The sequence below is a fragment of the Zootoca vivipara genome, chromosome 11, assembly GCF_965207765.1.
Source record: "Zootoca vivipara chromosome 11, rZooViv2.hap1.1, whole genome shotgun sequence".
NCBI classification, from domain to species: Eukaryota; Metazoa; Chordata; class Lepidosauria; order Squamata; family Lacertidae; genus Zootoca; species Zootoca vivipara.
Genome location: NC_142594.1, coordinates 39,608,709 through 39,631,816, shown reverse-complemented (window position 1 = coordinate 39,631,816; position 23,108 = coordinate 39,608,709). Strand labels below are relative to the sequence as shown.

The 23,108-nt window shown below is 44.2% G+C and overlaps 1 protein-coding gene across 3 annotated transcripts in view; it reads right to left on the bottom strand.

Moving 5' to 3' along the window:
* MTPAP (mitochondrial poly(A) polymerase) overlaps positions 1-21,647 on the bottom strand; it is a 31,819-nt gene extending 10,172 nt beyond the window's left edge. The window contains exons 1-9 of one of the 3 annotated variants that reach the window (XM_035129807.3): positions 21,466-21,647; positions 19,568-19,740; positions 18,750-18,983; positions 17,327-17,551; positions 12,239-12,450; positions 9,978-10,204; positions 9,018-9,110; positions 8,856-8,929; positions 6,493-7,377 (exon numbers count right to left, since the gene is read on the bottom strand). In XM_035129807.3, the coding sequence (XP_034985698.1) occupies positions 7,039-7,377; positions 8,856-8,929; positions 9,018-9,110; positions 9,978-10,204; positions 12,239-12,450; positions 17,327-17,551; positions 18,750-18,983; positions 19,568-19,740; positions 21,466-21,637 (1,749 nt within the window). In that variant the 5' untranslated portion in view covers positions 21,638-21,647 and the 3' untranslated portion in view covers positions 6,493-7,038. Of the gene's footprint in view, positions 1-6,492; positions 7,378-8,855; positions 8,930-9,017; positions 9,111-9,977; positions 10,205-12,238; positions 12,451-17,326; positions 17,552-18,749; positions 18,984-19,567; positions 19,741-21,465 lie in introns of those variants that run through there. The other 2 variants (XM_088653416.1, XM_035129808.3) reach the window with 2 other exon arrangements.
* Between the last annotated feature and the right edge of the window lie 1,461 nt (positions 21,648-23,108).

Below are 23,108 nucleotides of genomic sequence, written 5' to 3'. Positions count from 1 at the left end.
ATCCATTGTTATGAACTTGGAGGACATGGCAACTTGCTCACTCTTTTGCGACATTTTGAATTTCTTAGGGTTTCATTAATATAAGTCGCACAAATGTCCATTGAGTATGCAATGTTTAAACCAATTATGGCCTTCAAATTAGTGACATCTAATAGAAATAGCAATGAACACCAATTGATACCACATTGTGCAGAAAATGCTCAGAGCTGGAGGGAAGCTCACGAAACCTGGAAGCCAGCAGCTGTCATCCACATCCCACTTTACTTTTATGGAAGTGTGCTGAATGTGTCATCGGCAAGTGCTTAAAAGCTGGAGAAATACTTAGCACTGTAAGTGACCCGTCAAGCTGGACGTCCCAAAGTGCTTTTAGATCTGCTTCCTGCTTTGTGAACCGGGAGGATTTCAATTCCCTGTAGTTTTTTTAAACAAAACGTGACTCAGGAGGTGATCCCCCCCCCCCAGTAAATCTTTAGAAGAGATATTTGTGCCTCCTCCTACCCCCTTCAAACTCCACAAGGTCAAACCCACATACCGTAATATGAGCCTTTAAAGTTTTAAGTGCAGGCTCCAACCCTGTTGTTGTTATTGTTTTTCTTCTATACTGCCCTTTATCAAAAGATCTCAGGGTGGTTCACAAGATAAAAATACAAGATAAAACCACAGATAAGTACCGGTAGTTAAAACAAAAAACAAAACAATAGCCTCCTCTCCCACACCTTTAATAGGCTGTAGATTAATCAGCCAAAGGCCTGGTTGAAGAGGAACACTTTTGCCTGGCACCTAAGATATATAATGAAGGTGCCAGATGGAATTCCCTTGGGAGAGCATTCCACAAACAGGGAGCCACTGCAGAAAAGGCAACACCTGCTCTCATGTTGCCACCCTCTGGACCAAGCGATGTTTGTGCTTTGACTTCCCAATTTTCGGGATTTCAAAGCGCACTGCTGTTTGAAAGCCCTTGGAAGTAGCTTCATGCCTTGCTTAAGAAGAGCAAAGATTTCTGTTCAGTGGAAACTGCTTCTTCCTTTCCTGTACTGCTCCTTGAACTTCTAATTTTGGAGGCTTAAAGGAGCGGCGTGAACCACTTCCAAAGGGCTTTGCAAGCTCCTCTGTGTGGCTCCGTTAAACTTTCAACATCAGAAACTTAAAAAGCAGTGCAGGGAGCAAGAACAATCTTCCAGTGAATGGAAGCTACTTCCTGCTCTCCTTGAGCAAAGTGCATTCCTACCACCCACCAGGTGTTGGGCATTTAAGAGTGTGCCCTGCTCTGGCAAAGGAACAGGGAGCCCACTTTAAGCTCCCGATTGTTCCTTTGAAGCCTTGTCCTTACCCACCCCACAACTAACATCATAAATGACTTTAGGTCTAAGTCTGATGGGCATGGCTTCCCTATAACAGACCAAATAGGGAGGCCTGGGGGACCAAGCTGGACCTGAAGGCTGGAGGTTCCCGACCCCTGCTGTGGAAAGCAAGGGTTGGGATGGCTGAAGATTGCTTTATCATGTATAATGAGATGAGATTCCTACCAGTATGTCTCTGTTCAAACCAGGCCCCTCCATGGTTTTGAGCTTGGTGATAAGTTGCAATTCAGTTAGGATTCTTATCTCATTATACATGATAAAGTGATCTTCAGCCAACCCAACCCTTGCTTTTTCATGCAAGACCATTTGCAGTCGTTCACAGCTATCAGTCAGTCAATCACCCATTTCCACCACCCTTCTGAGTGATACGCCCTCCCCACCCTTTCCCTACATAAGCGCCTGGGGACTTCTGCTTCAGTGTATCTGAAGAAGAGTACATGCACACAAAAGCTCATACCAAAATAAAAACTTAGTTGGTCTTTAAGGTGCTGCTGGAAGGAATTTTTTTTATTTTGTTTCGACTACGTCAGACCAACACGGCTACCTACCTGTAAATATAAATACCTGTTAGAATGGGAATTAAAAGATGAGGTGGTGAAGTCCACCATGATAAAATGGGCTCAGGATATAGGGAGGCCTATATATATGAATCAGTGGGATAAATTACGGAGGGAGGGGATGAGATTTACAGCGTGTACAGGGATAAAAGAGAATATGCTAAAATTAGTTTACAGGTGGTATTTAACCCCAGAAAAAATTGCCAAAATATACAAAATCAATGTGAACAAATGTTGGAAATGCCAGGAAAAGATTGGCAGCTATTATCATTACTGGTGGCAATGCACTAAAATTTTTGAATTTTGTATATGAAATTTTTTAAAGGATGCTAAAAATGACGTTTGAAAAGAAACTGGAATTATTATTGCTAAATATGGTACTGTACCAGAAAACATCCCAGAAGATAGAAATAACATACTCCTATATGCCTGCACAGCAGCTAGGCTCATCGCACAAAACTGGAAGGGAGAAAAAATGCCCACAATTTTGGAATGGCAGGAAAAGTTGGTGGAGTTTATAAATTTAGATAAAATGACTGCAGTAATCAGAAATACTCCCAAGCAGAAATGTAAAATTGAGCGGAAATACGTTGAAGACTATCTGATCAAAGAAGATATAAAAACTGATTTGGTGATTTGCTTAAATTAAAAGATATGCAGGGAAATTTAGAGAATGTATGTAAATATAGGGAATCTATGCAAACAATAATGTGAAATGTAGATAAAGCAAGATATAAAGAAAATTAAACAAAAGGGAAGCGGTGTACAAACAATAAGGAGTCAAGTTGGGTTTTTTATGTGTTATTGTTGTCTTTCTTTAAATTTGCCTTTCATCCCCCCCCTTTCCTTTGTTTATATTATTTGTTTATAAATTTCTTTATTTGTTAATGTTCATTATTATTTGCTTGAAAATTTTGTAAATTTTATAAGTCTTTGTTATGGTCTCATATGATTTGTTATTGTTTCTTATTTCCTTTTGTTTTGTTTTTTCTGTGCTGTTGTTTTGTTCCTTTGTAATATTTTAAACAATTTAAATAAAGATTTTTAATGGGGGGGAATAGTGTGAGAGAGACAGAAGCTGGGCAGGAGCAAAGTGAGTTTAGTGTCTTCTTACTCCCTGCCACCCCTCTAGGCTTGACGCTCAGTGACAAAACTGGTTTGTGTGGATGGCCCTCCTTGTTAAATAGAAATGGAGGCTGGAGGGCAAATTGATGAATTAAACAAGCTAGTCACTGGGTCCAGATTCGACGCACTGAAGAGTTCTGAAAGAGCTCTCATGTAAAACTGTTGCAATAAAAATGCCAAGTCACTAAAATCAGTTTCTGTACCAGACGGTTAGAAAGTAGCCAATTTAACACTAATGTTTTTTAAAGAGTTCTGGATGGAAAGGGGGAGCAGTCCAGGAAATTGATAGCATAAGGTCTATCATACTTAAGCTGGTGGGAAGCATTAAAGCCAATATTTGGGGAGAAAACACATACAAAAAGGAAAGGCCTTGCTGCAGAAGAATCAGCACGGCTTCCCCAAAGCAGATTTCTGTCTTAGCACCTTCAAAGAATTAAAGAACAAACGTTTTAACAAACCCATAAAGACATGATCCAGTAGACCTTAAATACTTGGGACTTGAAAAATGATTTGACAAAATCAATCACTAAAGACTTCTGAGTAAACTTAGCCATTCATAACAGAGAATCTATCCCATAGTAGCTAACTGGTTAAACTGAAAGCAGAGGGGCCGGAATAAAGATAGTTATCACGGAAGATGTTATTTAGTATTGGAGCTGCCCAAATATCAGTACAGGAACCAGTGCTATTTAAAAGACTAATTGCTGATGTGCAACCAAGAGTGAGCAGCGAGGAGCCCTAGTCTGCAGAAACAAAACAGATAGTGGAAACTCTTCAAAGGATTTCTCCAAGTTGGGTTGTTGTTGGCATCTGCCCGTCTTGAGAGACAATGGAGTATGCTTCTGGGGGTGAATGAGCAGCATAATGCCAAATGAGGTCCAAGGTAAATAGTGATATGATGCGTCTTGATTAGTCAGCTGACTTCACATACAGAATGATGTTTGAAGGGGTAGGGAAAGTGAACTCGGTGTCATCATAGGTGGCCCTAGGAAAAAGATCAACTCAGTGCGCTGGAGGTAGCAAATGCCAGGAAAATGATTGAAACACCTCAATACAATGATGAGCGTATATAAAAACCAGTTGCATTTGGAATGCTGTGCACAGTTCAGATTGCCCCCATCCCAATGAGGACATTGTAGGGATGAAGGAAGTACAGAAAAAAACAACTAAATTAATCAAGAGATTGGAGCGCCTTTCCTACAGAGAAAGGCCACTCAGTTTTAATTTATTATCAATTTTTTTAAAAAAATATATGGACAGAGTACATGACCACAGAATTGCAGAGTTGGAAAGGACCCCTAGGGCCTATCTAGCCTAACCCGCTGCAATGCAGGGATCACATGATAAAGGATTATACAATTATACCTGGTGTGAGTGTATTATTTTTCTCCTAAACTCAAGGTTGTCCAATAAAACAGATTGGCAGCACGAAAGGCTGCAGCTCAGGTGGCAGAGCATGTGCTTTGCATGCTGAAGGTCCCAGTTTTAACCCCCAGGAATCTTCAGGGAGGGCTGGGAGAGAAGCCTACCTGAAACCGCTGCCAGTCAGTGTAGACAATCCTGAGCTGGATGGAACCATGATCTGGCTCAACATAAGGGTCCCTATGCTCCTAGATTCAGGGGAGGCCAAAGAAATCAGAGCTCCACACAGAATGGAAAGTTATTTGACCACAGGCTTGTAGATGGCTTTAAAATGGAATTGGACCCCATACTCCATAAATGCGCACTGCTGCTTGGAAGCAGGGGAAGACTGCAGCCTTTGTGCCCTCCTGTGAGATACCCAGAAGAATTTGGCTGTCCACTGTCAGAAACAGGATGCTGGTCTCCAGCCAGCCAGGCTCCTCTCCTACTCAGTGACAAGCAGTGGACTGGCCCAACCTCATTCCTTCCCCTTGATTTCAGGTGCTTCAGAAGCCATCCACATGATTGGAGGGAAGACCACCATGTGGCACTTTGATAGCAATTCAGATTTGGAAAACAAGCAGGATAAACACAGAAACTAAGAGGATGAAGACAGTACAGTGGTGCCTCGCTAGACGAATTTAATTCGTTCCACAGGTCTTTTCTTATAACGAAAAATTCGTCTAGCGAATCCCATAGGAATGCATTTAATTTTTTAAAAAACTTTTTTGCCCATAGGAACGCATTAATTGAATTTCAATGCATTCCTATGGGAAACCGCAATTCGCTAGACGAATTTTTCGTAAAATGCATTCTTCTAGCGAGGCAACCTCCGCTAGAAAAAACCTTTCGTTAAGCGGAAATTTCGTTAAGCATGGCATTCGTTAAGCGAGGCACCACTGTATGCTAAACATTTCACTCTTGATTCATTTTTATCATGTGCCGTTTAGTTTCACACTGCAGCCTTAGAAGCCTGTTAAATAGTCAAAGGAAAAATTGGCCATTTTTAAAATAGAAAAAGGGGTAATATTATTTCATATTAATGGTTCCCCATACAGTCATACCTCGGTTTAAGTACGCCTCGGTTTGAATATTTTCAGTTTAAGTACTCCGCGGACCTGTCCGGAACGGATTAATCCACTTTCCATTACTTCCAATGGGAAAGTTTGCTTCAGGTTAAGTACGCTTCAGTTTAAGTACTCCACGGACCGCCTGGAACGGATTAATCCACTTTCCATTACTTTCAATGGGAAAGTTCACTTCAGGTTAAGTACACTTCAGGTTAAGTACAGACTTCCGGAACCAATTGTGTTTGTAAACCGAGGTACCACTGTATTCATTAGAGAAGCTGCCTACCAGAGTCTGGAAGGCCAGTCACCATCCATTTATTTCAGGCTGACAAGAATGCTATTCCAGCAGGAAGCAGAGCAGTCAAAGTGACAGGTCTCAAAAGTGAAAGGAACAGAATGATTTTGAGAGGGAGAAAGTCAGAAATAAGGACAACGCTGAAACAGAGGGGAGATGGAGTGAGTTGTTAAGCACAGCAGTCACCTACAAAAATATTGAGCACACACACACACACCCGCAAAAAAAGGGAAGAGGTTTGTGTGCGTAATCACACATGTACGCAAAAAGCACAGCACAAATTAATTCAGGGATGTGTACTTGGATCTGTGCCACCCTACAACATGGAGCTCAATGGGAAAGCAGAATAATGGCAAGTAGCTGATAAATTTGCAGGAGCCGTGTGTGCTGTGCTTTGGGCTCCTGCACACGTAATGTGTCCTTAGATCACACCAAAGAAAAAAATACTGCAAATTCACAGGAAGGTCTGTGACAGCTCGATTCAGAACCTTCAGTGCAGGTTAATACAAGTTCCAGGCAGTATCAACAACACAGGCTGCAGTCCTCTTGGATTTCAACTTCCCAAACCTTTCAAGTATTAAAATTAAATGAAGATTTCAAATACAGAGACAACATGACAGTAAGGAAATGGTAATATTGTGTTAAAAAACTTAAAAGGGGTTTTTTTGTGGAGGGGGGGGGTGTGGATGCACAAAGGCAGCTTCTACAAAGGCATCATCTGCAGTATTTGTTCTCATATTGAAACTCACAAACACATTTCTTGTTCAGCACTGAAGACTTCCACGACAGCAGTACCACATGCAACCACTCTGCCTTGCTCACTTTATTTCACCTTGCATCGTTTATGGGTGTGGTTACAAAAACAGATATAGGTACTTTGGCTACAACTGTTTGCTGTGCATTAGTGCGCTAGGTAGGTGCAAGCCGTTCCCAGAAGGAAGGGGTTTACTGTACATTTCCCCCCTCTCTTATTTAACAATATTTCCAAGACCCAGATTCTCAGATCCTTTGTGCCTTTCCGATCACTACTGAGCATAAACCTATTCATAAAAAATTTGATATTTCTCAACCAAAAGAGCAGCACAAACAGTCAAGAAGAGCAAGAGGAGATTCAGCATATCAACCTCCCCAGTTGCGGAAGACCTGAAGGCTGCGCTGCTACGACTACCTTTTCATTCCATGCAGAAACCAGGTTGCTCAAGAGATCATGGTTGATGCTGCAGAAACTACTACGCCCGAGTACTAAAAGGCCTCTTCGCATTCTCAGCGTTAAGCTTCAAGGAGTCCAACAAGCCCTTGATCCGTTCGCTGGCTGGTCCCCTCTTCCTTCTCGTACCCTTGCTGGCATTATTTCCTGCTGATGTTAGGAGAAGGGCTGCCAGTCCCCAGCGCTGGTTGCTGCTGGTCGGACCCTTCCCTGTCTGCTGCAAAAGCCAGGCGCTCTCTCTAGCCAAATTGACAAATCTTTCAAGCTGCATTGCATTTACGTTCTTGCTGATATTATGGTTTTGTTCAAAGGGGTTCTGTATGTGAAGAGCAGACGCTTCTGGCTTGTTTTGCTCTTTCCCCTGTATACAGTATTTGGAAAAAAGGGGGGCAGTGGTGAAACAAAAATCATTTAACATGTGCACCATGTATTATTGACTGCCCTGAAGCAGAAACCCATGCAAAGTCCAAAACTACCACCACCCATTTATTGGGCCTTTCAAAAGAAAGCCAGGTGTTTATATGCAAGGGTATGCAGAAGGGAGATCGGGATCTACTGGTGGATCTCTGGCAAGTTGCAGTAGATGAGCAAGAGTTTCCAACTCCCAGAAATGTAATGGCTTTTCTTGCTTATAGCAGAAGTGTGCATGCACACGAAAGCTCATACCAAAATAAAAACTTAGTTGGTCTTTAAGGTGCTACTGAAGGATTTTCTTTATTTTGCTGAAATGAAGTAAGCTAACCAGAAATGGATTCGTGTATGAAAGGTCTGAGTGCTCAGTTCAGTTCTAGTACTGGGGGGGGGAGGGGAGAATATTTAGGCATACAATATGCTCAGAGGCACCCTGTTCTACAATATTAACAGAATATCTTTTCTGCCAGGCTCTGGTTTGCAGATCTAGCAAAAGACACCAACCGTCCTGACTTTGCCTACCCCTGTAGTACAGAACACAGGGAATATGCTGTGTCCTTAGAGAAGCATTTCGATGGGCAAGCCAGAATTGCTGTGGCAGAGACAATGAACTGGGCTCAGAGGGAAAGTTCAAGAGCGGAAAGGCAGCAATTTCCACATACTCAAACACAGCAAAATACATATTTGCATATTTCTTTCATTCACAATAACTGAAAAGAGGAGAAAGGATTCAAGTTTTCGCCCCCATCTGTGAATAAGTCCAAGGGGGCTCTTAGCTGGAGTTTGTGCATCAGCCAAAAAAACAACAACAACCGAGGGGTGGCCTTAGATGCTTTGTCCTAAGGCAGGGGTAGGCAACCTAAGGCCCGTGGGCCAGATGCGGCCCAATCGCCTTCTCAATCCGGCCCACGGACGGTCCGGGAATCAGCATGTTTTTACATGAGTAGAATGTGTGCTTTTATTTAAAATGCATCTCTGGGTTATTTCTGGGGCATAGGAATTTGTTCATTTCCCCCCAAAATATAGTCCACATGGTCTGAGGGACGGTGGACCGGCCCACAGCTGAAAAAGGTTGCTGACCCCTGTCCTAAGGCCATAGCCAGCAAGGCCCATTTAGATCCAACATAGCAGGGAACTAGCAAGGTATTAAAATGTTCTCCCAATACGGCTGCTCAAAAAACGCCACAAGCCACCCACATCCATTCAGCAAACAGCCCCTCTCTCACCCAAATAATACATTTGGAGGTTTCTGAATTGAATGCCAACCCATACTGGCTGCACAATACAGTCATAGCAACACAGCAAAGCAGGAAGAATTACTAATGTCGATTTGCCCCCCCCCCCGCCTCCAATATTCAGACATTTTCATACAGTAACGTAAAGACTCGTAATAAACCCCACAGGGGTGTGAAAGTTAAATACTTTTACCTTCCTGATATTTAGTGAATACTTGTTAAAATTAAAATTTCCAAAGTATTCAAAGAAGTCACTCAATAGGACATCTGAAAAAAGAGAAAAAGCACAGTGAGGAAAGAAGAGACCCAAGTTCAGATCTGACTGGTGAAAAGATTTACAAGGGGGCCTTCTTACCTAGGGTTTCTGTGTTTTCTGTGGGCTTAATTTTGTTCAAGTTACTAACGAAGGTACAGTCATGACCTTCAATCACATGCTTATCTTCTGCATCTGAAACAAAAAAAACACTTTTGATCTATCACATACAGAGACTATAGAATTTGATAAGGGATGAAGTTAATTGCATAGAAATTACTGTGTGACAAATTATAAAAATAACCGTTCAAGCACTTCAGCATTAAAACAATTCAGGCACAGACAATTATTATTTATATCTCTTATTCACTCTTCACTGGAAGGTCCCAGGGTGGGACACAGCATATAAAAAGGCAATACAACTGAAACAGCAACAAATACACACACCACCCCTTAATGCCTGAATGAGTAAGGAGGGTACTCATTGCTCCTAACAGTACCTTTTGGAAACGCAGAGGTAGAAAGTGGTGCAAAATCCAAGCAACTGCTCCAATTTGCAATGCTTAACAGTTAAAAACTTTTACCCTCCTTCCATTGCTTTTATCAACTAAAAAACAAATTGCAACCACTGCGAAGTTCTGGGAGGGGTTAGACTCTCCCTGAAGGAACAGGTGCATAGTCTGGAAGTAGTCCTTTGATTTAAATCTGTAACTGGACTGCCAAGCAGCTTCTGTGGCTACGAGTGCTTATGCCCAGCTCTGGCCATTCGTGGACTGGGATAACCTGGCCTCAGTCGTTCATGCCAATGACCTCCCCTTTTGGACTACTGCAATGTGCTTCATGTGGGGCTGCCCTTGAAGACTGTCTGGGATACTGCAGCTAGTGCTGGGAACTGTGAAACTTAGCTGTGAGGATATCTGGTTTTGCAGTTTGATTTTTTAAAAGTCCATTGTCTTTTCTTCTTTGTTGTATTTGCTCTGGGTCCCTTCCGGAGGAAGGGCAGGAGAAAATCTTATAATTATTATTCCACCTGCACATGTTCGTCAAACCCCTCCCTCTTACCAGCTAGCACCCTCAGCTGATCCAAAGTTGGAATGATGGGGGGCTTTCTTCTTTGCAGAAAAAACAAGACCATCATTGTGAGCGAGAAATTAGTAATCCAGGAGCCAGGAATGCTGCTGGTTATGGCTTGGACCCGTGCCCAGCACCGCACACTGAACACCAGAGCTCTCACACGCGGGTCGAGGCTGCCGTAGATATACAGGAGCTCAGAACTTTTCAGGGCAATTCTGTTGGAAAAGGAATGGAAGAGGGTCAAAGGGACAATATAGAGTGTCAACAACTTATAAGTGCAACACATGAGGGTCTGAGGAGAGCCCCTGCCAACAGGGAAACTGGGAGCATGCATCCTTTTTAAAGAAATGGCAACAGACTGTTTCCCAGGAGACAAAGGATCTACAACTGTAAGGCTTGCATAAACCTTTGCTGGTTTATTGCTGAAGAGTCAAATCAACACAGAATCACAGTTCTCAATGTATGATGTTCCCTGAGATGCAAACTTTATAAAGGCAGGGGGCATTGTGCTTATTAGTATATCTGCCCCGCAACCCAGATGTGGACCCATTAAGAGATACTAGGTTGTATCCAATGCTAGACATACTCAAGAGAAATTAATGTTCATGGCTAATGCAGGGTTATTAAATTCAACTTTGAGTAGAATTTAGTAATTGGATTTCACCCACTATGTCTCCTCATAGGAATAGGGCTGTCACTCAGAAGGGTAAAGAGGGAAGCAACTAAGGCCATCTGAAACGGTATCAGGAGGCTTCAGAGAGGGCTGGCAGGCAGGGTCAGACATGAGTGGTAACATGGAAGCACTGTGATCTTTCTTTGCAGAGGGCAAAACGACAGCTTTTGTCTGGCACAGAGAACTCAACATGGCAAAGTTCACAAATGCTAATCTGGTCAATGAAACATCAACACAGGTGTCTCCTGTGGTTTATTATAAAGGCAACTGTAAAGTATTCATATAATTGGTATTTCCCCTATACACAGGATTGAGAAAGGAAAGGAAAAAACGCTCAAAGAAAAAAAGAAAGAAACTGTGCCAGAAATGTTATTACTATGAAGCCTGCTCCCCCTACTGGTCATCAAGTGAAAAAACAAAGTTTTCTTTAATACAGTGGTCCCTCAACTTACCAATTACTGTATATTCTTGCGTATAAGACTACTTTTTAACCCAGGAAAATCTTCTCAAAAGTCGGGGGTCGTCTTATACGCCCAGTAGTCTTATACGCGGAAATATACGGTACCTGACATCTGTAGGTTTTGACTTATGAACGGGACAAATGGCCGCACACTTACGAATTTTTCTACATCTGACCGGAAACCGTTGGCGGCTTTAAATGCGGTTTTTCGGCTTACGAATTTTTACATGTGGTTTTTTCGACTTACGAATTTTTCCGAATATTTTTTTTCCTATGGGAAACCGCATTTCGACTTCCAAACTTTCCGACCTACGAATGTGCATTCGGAACGGATTAAGTTCGTAAATCGAGGGACCACTGTACCTCAACACTAATGCCCATCTGTATACTTTTATCCAGCAGTTCTCAAGTGGTTTCTCTCAGCAGACCACTTGAAAACTGCTGTTAGTCTTGGTGGACCACTTAACAGACCCTTCCCCACACCCTTTAGTGCTGTCATCATTGTCAAAACCAGCACCTAATTATGAACATTACAGGCCCTGTTGAGAAGGGCCCCTTTACCTGTAATTTTTTAGGGAGTAATTTGCAGGCTGCACCAATGCCACATTACGATGGACAGAGGCCCTAGGCCAGGGCTGTGGTGGCCTGTCTGATAATCCAGCCTTGCTTGGTCAAAACAATCTCAGTCTCCATTGCTGGAGTGGGGTGAGGAATAAAGTTGGGGGGGGGGAGAGATTATATTGATGCTAGCAGATCCCAATCTCCGTTTTGCCTGCTCCCGCTCAAGAATGCTGATATACATTGCCACTCTATAGCCACTGATGCATCCATATCTAAACCCAATATGGTGTGGTATACAGTATCGTGCATGGATGGGGAACCTGCAGCCTTCCAGCTGTTGATAAACTACAACTCCCATGATCCCTGACCATTAGCTGCATTGGCTGGGGTTGATGGGAGTTAAGAGCCCACCAGCTGGAGATTACCTGGTTCCCTTTCTCTGGTGCAATGGATGCAGTGCCAGGCTGGAAAGACATCACTAAGCGTCCTGGGTATTTCTGGCTGCCCTTGCCCTGAGTTTCCTGGACGGTAGGATATACATTTGAAAATGCTTACCTATTATTAGCTGTCAAGTCACACTGAAATCCTGAAGGCTGATGAGAAAATCGTACCAACGGACAGCGAGCATTAAGTATTTTTTGGACGCCGACACACCCAGGGCCAAAGTTATCAATAAATTCACCAATCACATAAAGGGTCCTCTGCGTTGCTACTCGTTCAGAAGGTACTCTCTTCATTAGATAATCTATGTTGAAGGGACCTGTTTGCTAACACAAAAGAGACAGAATAAGTCAAATGTTCAAAACCAAGGCAAGCCCCCTGACACAGTGTCCTCTTCAGAAATTTGTGTAAGATGATGAGCACTTGAAATTAGGATTGTTACCTGCATCTTCTACTGACCTGCCTCTTTTTAGTCTTTGCCCCGCTGAATGAGCAAAATATTATTGTTCCACACCTAGAACTCGAAAGATGTGGTTTATTTATTTAACATAATTTTTATACTGCTTGATTGTAAAAAAAAAAACTTCAAATTGGTTTACAAAGAAGGAATAAACAATACAGTCATATCTTGGTTCTCGAATGCCTTGCAACTCGAACGTTTTGGCTCACGAATGCCGCAAACCCGGAAGTGAGTGTTCCAGTTCGCGAACGTTTTTGGGTAGCCAAATGTTCGACGTGGTTTCCACAGCTTCCGATTGAGTGCAGGAAGCTCCTGCAGCCGATCGAAAGCCGTGCCTTGGTTTTCGAACGTTTTTGGAAGTCGAACGGACTTCCGGAATGGATTCCATTTGAGAACCAGGGTATGACTGTACAATTATTAGTATAAGCAATTAAAACATTCAAAAACTGAAAACCAGCAATAATCTAAAAACACACTGGCTTTCTAGATATCTCGGTAGGCCTGTCTAAACAACATGTTTTTAGCAAAGAGTACAGTGAAGGTGCCTGGCTGATATCAATAGGCAGGGAGTTCCAAAGTATAGGTGCCACCACACTAAAAGATCAAGTCCTTACAAATGTGGAATGGGTATTACACGCCATCTGTAATAGTGCCAGTTCTGCCAATCAAAGCTGTTGAGTGGGCATATCTTGCAGGCAAACTGTCCCCAAGTTGTTATGGGCTTTGTATACTAATAGTATACCAAGTAACTTGGCTTGGTAGCAAATCGGTAGCATATCTTAGAGTACTGGTGTTATAGGAGGCAGGGAAGAGCAGTTATATCCCTAAAATTAAATGGCCAGGATCCAAAGAGCCCCACTCATACCTAGTTTCTACTAACTTGTCCTGGCTTGCCCTAGATGCTGCTTCAGCTTGGGAGGGAGGGGGGCATATGGAGGCTGCAGCAGGAGAAAGGACAGTCAGAGACAGGCTGCATATAACCCCTTAGAGCCCAGCCAGTCTGAATCATGTCCAGCTCCAATGGACACTTGGGGAATAGATTTAACTTTTTTATATATAAAAGCAATGCTGTTCAAGAAATGCTCTGATATTGGAAACACATGCACCATCCATATCCATGACAAGAAAAGCTGCCTCCAGGCAAAGACTGAAACTGAGCCAGTTCTCTCAGTAGAGAGAAAAACCAACCTGGAGAAAGTCAGGGGTTTCCCACATGTGATGGGGAAATGGTTTTTAAGCACACAGCCTCTGTTTACAGGAGCAAAACAAGGCAGCATTGGCCAATACACTCTGGCAAAAATTACGCAAAAGGAGGAAGTGGTATATCTGGGACTCCTTTGTGCTGATGGGCAGCATTTTATTATACTGTCATAAGAACAATGTAACCGTGAACCGCATTACTGCAGTTTGCATATACTGCTGTTTGAGATAACATTGGCTAATTGCATAGAGGAAATGTACATGGCTTTGTAGCTGCCTGGAACAAACCTGCTTAGTTTGCTTATCCCCATGCGGACATTGTGTTTAACTCTTCCTGTGCTTGCACATTCATTGTCCAGGAGCATGTTAATGTGGCCACCGGCTGCAATGCAGCACATGGTACGGGCACCCAAGTCCCATTTTCATTGCAGAAAGCAAAGATGCATGAGAGCAGACTGTTTTGTGGGTGATGCTGATAAAAGCAATAAACACCATCAAAATTTTAGGGCAGGGTGGGGAAGCTGTAGCTCTCCACATGTTGCTGGACTCCCTGAATCCATCATCCCTGACCTTTGACCCCATTCAGTGGTAGTGATGTTAAATTCTCGAGAATAATCTTTTGGAGAATATTCTCGATTAACAAGAATATTAGAGAATTTTCATTTAAAATAGGAGAATATTCATTTTAATGCATTGAAAATGTTATAATTCTAATGCATTGAAAATGATATAATTAGTTAATATACATGTTAATCATGGGTAAACTTGTTCAGGTGGCAACCAAAAACTGTACAGATACTTTTATTCAATGGGGCAATGCAGTGAAATCATTCTTTGATTTTTTTTGCACGAAACTTCAAATTGAAAATTCAACATGAATGACTCATGTTAATCACTAAGCCTGCCACTAACCGTATATTTACCATCAACTTTGGATTCTAATTATGCTGTGTTTGTATGAAATGTAGCTTTTAAAGTAAAAGGAATATTTAAAAAACTCAGCTTGACTTGTTAGTTACTAGATTTTTAAAATGTGGGTTGTAAAACTGGTTCTTACATTAGAATTTAGTTTGTGAAGAATATTCTCCAGAGAATTTTCTAGCAGAGAAAATTTATAGTACCATCTATGTACACAGCACTCTTTGAATATGAGTAATTTGTAGCACCCCCAAATTTCAGTGTCAGGAAATTCCAGGAAGTAATGTGAGCAGAGAGGGAAAGTATATATATATACACACACACACACGGTAATCAGTCAATGAAATGCTGTTGTTTCGTACTTGAAGAAAAAGCCATTTACCGTGTTTCTCATATTTTAAGGCATCCCCAAAAAATAAGCCATGACAGGATTTCAAAGGGTTGGTGAAAAATAAGACATACCCCAAAAATAAGCACTATCGCAAAGCCCCGACCGAGCGAGAGGCGAAGCCGCGGGACCCAGCAGGAGCCTCGGTGTCCCCTGTGCGAAGCCCTGGGACCCGGCAAGAGCCTTAGAGCGCGTGCGCTAACCCCTGGGACCCGGCTGGGCCGCGGGAGTGAGCGCGAGTGGCGAGAGGCCGGCGAGGTAGCGCAAGATCGGGCCCTCGCCGGCTCCGCTACCACCGCAGCTGCGAGCCCTGAATTGCGGCGCGGCGGGGACTTTTCGCCGTTTGCCTTCCCCTTGGTTCGAGGAAGGCAAACCGCGAAAAGCCCCGCCGCGCCACAATTTGGCTCCTTCCCGCAGGCGCTTCGTCTCGGGCAAGCAGGCAGGGAGACGGCAACAGCCGGAGAAGCTGCGGGCTGTTGCCGTCTCCCTGCCTGCTTCCCCGAGCCGTAGCACATCGGGGGACAGAGCCGAAGATCGGCGGGCGCTCCTTGCTGGGCTTGACAAGCCCGGGAAACAGCGCCCGCCGATCTTCGGACCTGTGCTGTGTGACAGGCGGGGGTGGGGGGGAAGCGGAGATCGTTCTCCGCTCTCCCCCCACCCCCGCCTGTCACCGAAGATTGGCGGGCGCTGTTTGCTGGGCTTGACAAGCCCGGCAAACAGCGCCCGCCGATCTTCGGCCCTGTGCTGTGTGACAGGCGGGGGTGGGGGGGAAGCGGAGATCGTTCTCCGCTCTCCCCCCACCCCCGCCTGTCACCGAAGATCGGCGGGCGCTCCTTGCTGGGCTTGACAAGCCCGGCAAACAGCGCCCGCCGATCTTCGGACCTGTGCTGTGTGACAGGCGGGGGTGGGGGGGGAAGCGGAGATCGTTCTCCGCTCTCCCCCCACCCCCGCCTGTCACCGAAGATCGGCGGGCGCTCCTTGCTGGGCTTGACAAGCCCGGCAAACAGCGCCCGCCGATCTTCGGACCTGTGCTGTGTGGCAGGCGGGGGTGGGGGGAAAGCGGAGATCGTTCTCCGCTCTCCCCCCACCCCCGCCTGTCACCGAAGATCGGCGGGCGCTCCTTGCTGGGCTTGACAAGCTCGGGAAACAGCGCCCGCCGATCTTCGGCCCTGTGCTGTGTGACGGGCGGGGTGGGGGGGAAAGCGGAGATCGTTCTCCGCTCTCCCCCCACCCCCGCCTGTCACCGAAGATCGGTGGGCGCTCCTTGCTGGGCTTGACAAGCCCGGCAAACAGCGCCCGCCGATCTTCGGCCCTGTGCTGTGTGACCGGCGGGGTGGGGGGGAAAGCGGAGATCGTTCTCCGCTCTCCCCCCCACCCCCGCCTGTCACCGAAGATCGGCGGGCGCTCCTTGCTGGGCTTGACAAGCCCGGCAAACAGCGCCCGCCGATCTTCGGCCCTGTGCTGTGTGACCGGCGGGGTGGGGGGGAAAGCGGAGATCGTTCTCCGCTCTCCCCCCACCCCCGCCTGTCACCGAAGATCGGCGGGCGCTGTTTGCTGGGCTTGACAAGCCCGGCAAACAGCGCCCGCGTGCACTTTATTAAAAAATAAGACATCCCTTGAAAATAAGCCATGTTGTGTTTTTTTGAGGAAAAAATTAATATAAGACATGTCTTATAATATGAGAAACACGGTAGTTGCAGGCTGGAAATTTGGGTTGAAGATGTAACATTAATTCACACATCAACTGAAATGCAATTCTTCTGATGGCTGAATTGAAGATAATGTCACTAGATGCTCTCCAAGGAGCTATGTATATATTATAAGCTCATGTTTGAGAAAGGATTAGGCCTATAAATATTAGATCCTCTGATAATTTGATTGGAGTCCAGCAAATGAAGCCATAACGGACACATGCAAGGGTAGGCTTTTTCCAGCTTAGAACCTGCCTGCTGCTTAGTCGTATGAATAAACTAGTAAGTATATACACTGAAAGACTGGGAGCAGTGGATGCAAAGCAGCTTAAGATGAATGCACGGCATTCAGGAAGTTCAGTAACAGCTGTGCAAAATGACAAAAACAAACCAAAAAAGCTGTAGATGTAGCCAACTTTGATATTTTGCATCATGGCAATTAAAACAAATCAAATTAATAAAAATGGTCATGATTGTGAAACAGTCATTCCACACTCTAATCAAAAGACAAACAAATGGAGGATGCTGTTAGAGAAAGACCTTACCCTTTGGGTAGCATTTTTTCGGATCCCATCCAGATCCAAAAGCATGTCTAAGTCACATCCCAGTTTACCAAAGCTGTTCACAGAAGAGCCAAAGGGCTTCACAATGCAGTCTGGAAAATAAGCACTTGCAATGTCTTGAATTAAAGAGCAGGTTAAAAATCGGAGCTTAGTGTTTTCCTCTGTCAGCTGATACTTCTCTACGAGCATGTACAACTGGTCGCTCAACTGCAAAGACAAAAAAAGGGAGAGGGGGGACACAATCTCAGGTTATGTGAGGCACTTGGATGACCTTTGAGAGTTGAGAAACAGCTGCATTGTCTGCGAGGTACAACTTTACAACATAAAGCAAGCAGAGGCTAAACTCAGCATTCTTTCTTTCCAAATCCATCCTTAAAGATTATTGGAAAAACTAGCTTAAAACTCTGGTGTGCAGAGCAAGTACTGTACTTTAAAAACAAGTACTTTAAACATCAGTTCTCTCTGCACTGAACACAATAGATAGTGGTTCAATGGAAGATCAACAGATTCAGAAAAGACATAAGTAACTTCTATATACAGCAATTCTTACATACTTGGCTTAAAACATCCCCTTTTGGTAGTCCTACTGACTTAATTGTTCCTGCTATTTGGTGCTTGCTAAATTACTGTGCACTATTGAAGATAAAAAGGGATGGAATTTGTAAGCCACCATAATCCACTGACAGTTTCATCCTAATATTAATCATCAGAATGTCTCAAGTTCTAACATCTACTGTTATCCGAGTGTACCAAGTGATACATTTAGCAAATATGTAAAGTCACCCTGTGCACATGTCATTAAGCTATAATTGGTGGTTTACTGTGAATATGCTAACTGTTCCTGCTTTGTTCCTCTCAACTAGTGAGTAGGAGCAACAAGTCACAATCCTTGGCTTAGTATTACATCCAAACCAGGGGTCGTGGTTTGTTTCACTTCCCCAAAACCATGTTTGGAAACAGGGCCGTCTTAAACGCCCCTGCCGCTGTGGTGCGCCGGATCTCACCGGCGCCCTCCCGCCCCGTTTCCCAGCGCGGTGGGTGGGTGGGCGCAGCGGCAGGCGGGCAGGCACAGCGCGATCTCTCTGGCGCCCTCCCGTCCCGTTTCCCAGCGCGGTGGGCGGGTGGGCGCCGCTGCGCAGCGGACCGGTGGATCGGCCGGCCAGCAGGCGGGCGCAGCTCGCGGCGCCTTTCTGGCGGGCTGGCGCCATGGTGCCCTGCACCACCGGGGGTCTACCTAGAGCCGGGCCTGTTTGGAAAGCCAAACTATTGTGGAGAAGTGAAGCAGAAGCAATCTGCTTGGTCACAGTGGTCACAGTAAGTTAGTAACCACGGCTTACTACAAAGTGCAAACACAATAATAAAGCTGCTTTATTTCTTATAAGAGAAATTGCAAACATGAACTTACACTGTCAGCATTACATAGGTTCGTCAGCAGCTCTCCAACTTGAATAGTTGCCTGTTTATGACGGTAAACTGGAGTCTGATTGGAAGCTTGGCTTGGTGGGTTTTTCAATGTTATTGTAAAAATTCTGGATTTAAATGGAACAGGACAGTCATCCACCAACTGTACAGAACCAGTAGCATCCTGCAGTGAAGCTATACTGTTGGTCTCAGAAAATTCTACTACTGCATACATCCCCTGAAGTAATAGAAAAGAAGAAATTGTAACATTTATGTAGTATGATACATAACAGATTATATCTGTAAGCACAGGCTAGACATTAGAATGATTTTTCATTTTTTTAACATGTTAAGACTACAGTGGTACCTTGGTTTTCAAACTTAATTCGTTCCGGAAGTCCGTTTGACTCCCAAAACATTCGAAAACCAAGGCACCGCTTCCGATTGGCTGAAGGAGCTTCCTGCACTCAAGCAGAAGCCGTGTCGGGTGTTCAGCTTCTGAAAAATGTTCGAAAACCGGAACACTTTACTTCCAGGTTTTTGGCGTTCGGGAGCCAGTGTGTTCGTCAACTAAGCCATTTGAGAACCAAGATTCCACTGTAAAGCTAAATGTTCCTGCTATGTGTATGAAACTAACTTTATTTTGTAAGTTGCCTTGGGAGACCTTTGTGTGCAAGTATTTTAAAATCTGCCAAACACTAATTCCCATGCTATCCACTTCTGTAAAGGATACAGATGAGTTATCTTAAGTCCATCTGCTCTTGGGTCTTTATATTTGAATCACACAAATTCAGTTGTTAATGCTGCAAATACTGTACTTACGTAACTTTCATAGAAGAAGTGATTCTTAATGTCTCCATGAGATGACAAGTATTTGAGTAGTTTTTTCTCATTGATTTTGGATGGGCAGTTAATTAACACTGTTCTTTGTGCCTGCTCTCGTCTTTCTGCTAAGACCTTACTGAATGTCTTCTTTCTGGTGCTAATTTCAGTATCTGGATGGAAGGGGGGGGCAGATTATATGAGCAGAGTTTTACAACCTGATATTAGTACATGTACTTCATTTTTAAAAGCAAAAAGGTACATACTACATAACAATCCCCCCCCAAAAAAAACCTACATAAAAGCTTGTGTGCATTTTTCTTTTCACTAAACTTGTTACCTGTATAATTTTTACTTCTTCAGACATGGTCAAAACCAGAATAATTATTTACATAAGGTGCATTTCCCACACTGGAATAGCTGCCATGTGCCGATGCTCATGCTTGCAGGTAGCATATACAAAAATAAATCACCATTTGAGCCTATGTGCAGCAGATCTGCTAAGGTAGTAAAATGGACTTACATCAGACTTCAGATAGGCACACCATTTCTGAATGCTTGCATAAAGGGTGGAATGGAATATTTCCCCAAACCAACCTAGTTTTATCATTCCCCTACACATGCCATGCTAAAAAAAAAAAGTCCAGAGGCTACGGTGCCATCCAGGTATTAAGCACAACATCCCTTGCCTGCATGAACTGTCCTGTGGGGGCTTGGATGTGTGTGAGAAGGCACACTTTGCTCAACTGGAAACAGCCCCAGGTACCAGGTATAAGAACTTAAGAGGAACCCTGCTAGATCAGACCAAAGGCCCGCACCCTGTTTTCCAGTGGTGAACCAGATACCTATGGGGAGGATGACGGCAATAACACTAGTATTCACAGGTGTTTGTGTAATTTGGGAATATGCGCAAAATTGCACCAACTGCTCAGTCTGTTTCTCAAGGTGCCCTTCCCCAACACCCGATATCTGTTCATGGTTAGGATGCCAGCTGTGGTAGGCATCTTGAAATAGCTTAAGGCCATAGGCAATGTGGGTGGTGGTGGTGGATCTCTCTTCGAACTTGAATCTTTCTGTGTATTTGAATTTCTTCACTTTAACCTCTAAGACCAAGTTCCTGCAAACAGTACAGTTTATGATGCAGTAATACAACTTATGAAGCATGTGTGTGTGTGTGTTTGAATTATCTTGAGTCAATAAAACACTTTATACTGAACGGTGTTCACTGTCAATTCTAGAAAGACCAACGACAGGAAAATGAGAAGATTGTGAAGCTTTGCTGGACTACTCTACTGGTGCTGCACAACTCAGCTGGTCACACTAGTATAGGTCCAACTGAAGCGGACCCAAAAAGGGCAACTCCCTCCCTACCAGGGAAGAACCGGTGAGGGAAGATCCACCTCAAGAACAAGGCAGTGGTGGTGGCGGGCGAAGAAAGCTTGACATTGGGATCTGCCGCCCCTGTTGGACCCTACCGCCTGAGGCAGTTGCCTCATGGGTGGGTCGTCCCTGTATGGATGCAATATTAAACCACTATCAACAGACACCCTGGAGGCGATATTGTTTTCGAGGTTATAGCCACTGGTAGCTTTATCATCCGTCCCCTTTCAAAGCCATCTCAAGTCGGTGGCCGCCAGCGCATCCCCGAGGCAGCGAATCCCTTCGCCTCGCTGCTCACCCACTCGACATAGCTGTCAAGTTCTCCCTTTTTTTCAGGGAAATTCCCTTAGGCTGAATAGGCTTCCTCGCGAGAAAAGGGGAAACTTAACAGCTATGCCACTCGAGGGTCCCTCGCCCTCTCCCCTCAAGTTGCCAAGCAACAGGCAGACCTCAAGAGAGAGGGAGGAACGCGAGGGCGGGCGGGAAGCGGCCTCCCAAGAAATCGAAACCTCTTTTACCTGCCGCCGCTTCCTCGCTGCCGGGGCCCTGCGGCTCCCTCCGCGCAGCTGCCGCAGCTTCCGTGGAGCTGAACCGGTTCCCAGCGACCCTCAGCCTGGCCTCGGCGCGGCGGAGGAAGCACAGACCCCGGCACTGGAACCAAAGAGGCACTCGCCCCATGGGGGCCGCCATTCCTGAAAGAAACGCGGGAAGGGCCCGCACTGCGCACGCGCGACACCTGACGGGGCGACACGAGGGTCAATATTCATCGGCTTCAGTGCGCGCGCGCGGGCGTTTTTTTTCCTTTCGACGGGAGCGCGGAGAGGGCAAATCTCCGGGGTTCGCGAGAAGAAGCGATAGATTATTGGATAGAATGCTTCTGAATGCGGAGGCTCCGTTTTTATCTGTCGTGGCGAATGGCCCATCGGGACTCCTGTCGATTAATTTGTTTGCCTGTCGTAACAACAGTGCTAAGACCTGAACTGAGTGCTGGTTTCAGCCACCATCAGGGCTCCAACGCCGTAATTTTTTGTACTGTAATCCTGGCTTTATTTAAGGATGGGTCACCAAAGTTGCTGCTGATAGAGCGTTCGAACTGTGCTACAGTGAACCCAGTCTATTTAGGATTATGGTAAGTCCTGTTAAACTAAGCAGAATTTATATCCAAGTAAACATCAGGACAGAGCTTAAATCTTTGCACATGAATAATAAAAAAGGCACCTGGAAATAAGCAGCAATACCGGTAGCAACGTACCCTCAATTCTGAGCCCACTTAGCACCATTTGTAGTGACACGTGCAGCCAAGCTGAGAAATGAGTTTGAATTTTGTAGGAATGGACTTTATAAAGTAACAATATGATAAAAACAAAAACAATGTGATTAAGAAAACATTATAACACGCTGCCTGATAAGGACCACTGGTCCTTTTGGCAGCAGCACATTTCTGGCAGGGGGCATTCCCCAGCTTTGCTTAGAGATGCCTGGAATTGCATTGGAGCAGGGTGGATTTGATTTAAATCAAACTGATTTAAATCACGATTTGAATCACGATTTAAATCACTAGTCAGTAAGGCTTGATTTAAATCATAGTTGATTTAAATCATAAAGACTAATTCTTGCTGGTATAACTTTAATATGCAAGTAGATGTAGATTTTTAGAATAACAACTTTTCATATTAGTTTTTTTATCCCCAGTTTAATAGGTTAATCATTCATATTTGGACAACTTTACTGTTGTACTTAGGAAGGAGAAAAATAATCATTACCTTAATAATAACAATTTAAATAGATTTATTCAACTGAAACAATAACATTTCAGCAAATGTTATTTGCTTAAACAAACATCCATGTTTGTTAACTAATTTGGCTAAACAAAAACAATATATATATATATTTTAAGAAACTTAAGACTGTCAGCCCAGCCTACACATGAAAAACTTAAATACTGTCCACTCCAAACAATCAGAAAAATATTGTTTCTATTCTATTCACTGAACTTCTTGAAACTTAGCACTGAAGGGGTTGTTTCTGTATTCATAGGTTTGTAGAACAATAGGATTAAGGTCTTTTTCTCAACTCTGTTCATGTTATGACATTTTTGCTGTGAAGAAGAGGCATGTGATCTCTGTTTAGTCAAATTCAGTTTTGAGAACTGCAAAAGTAA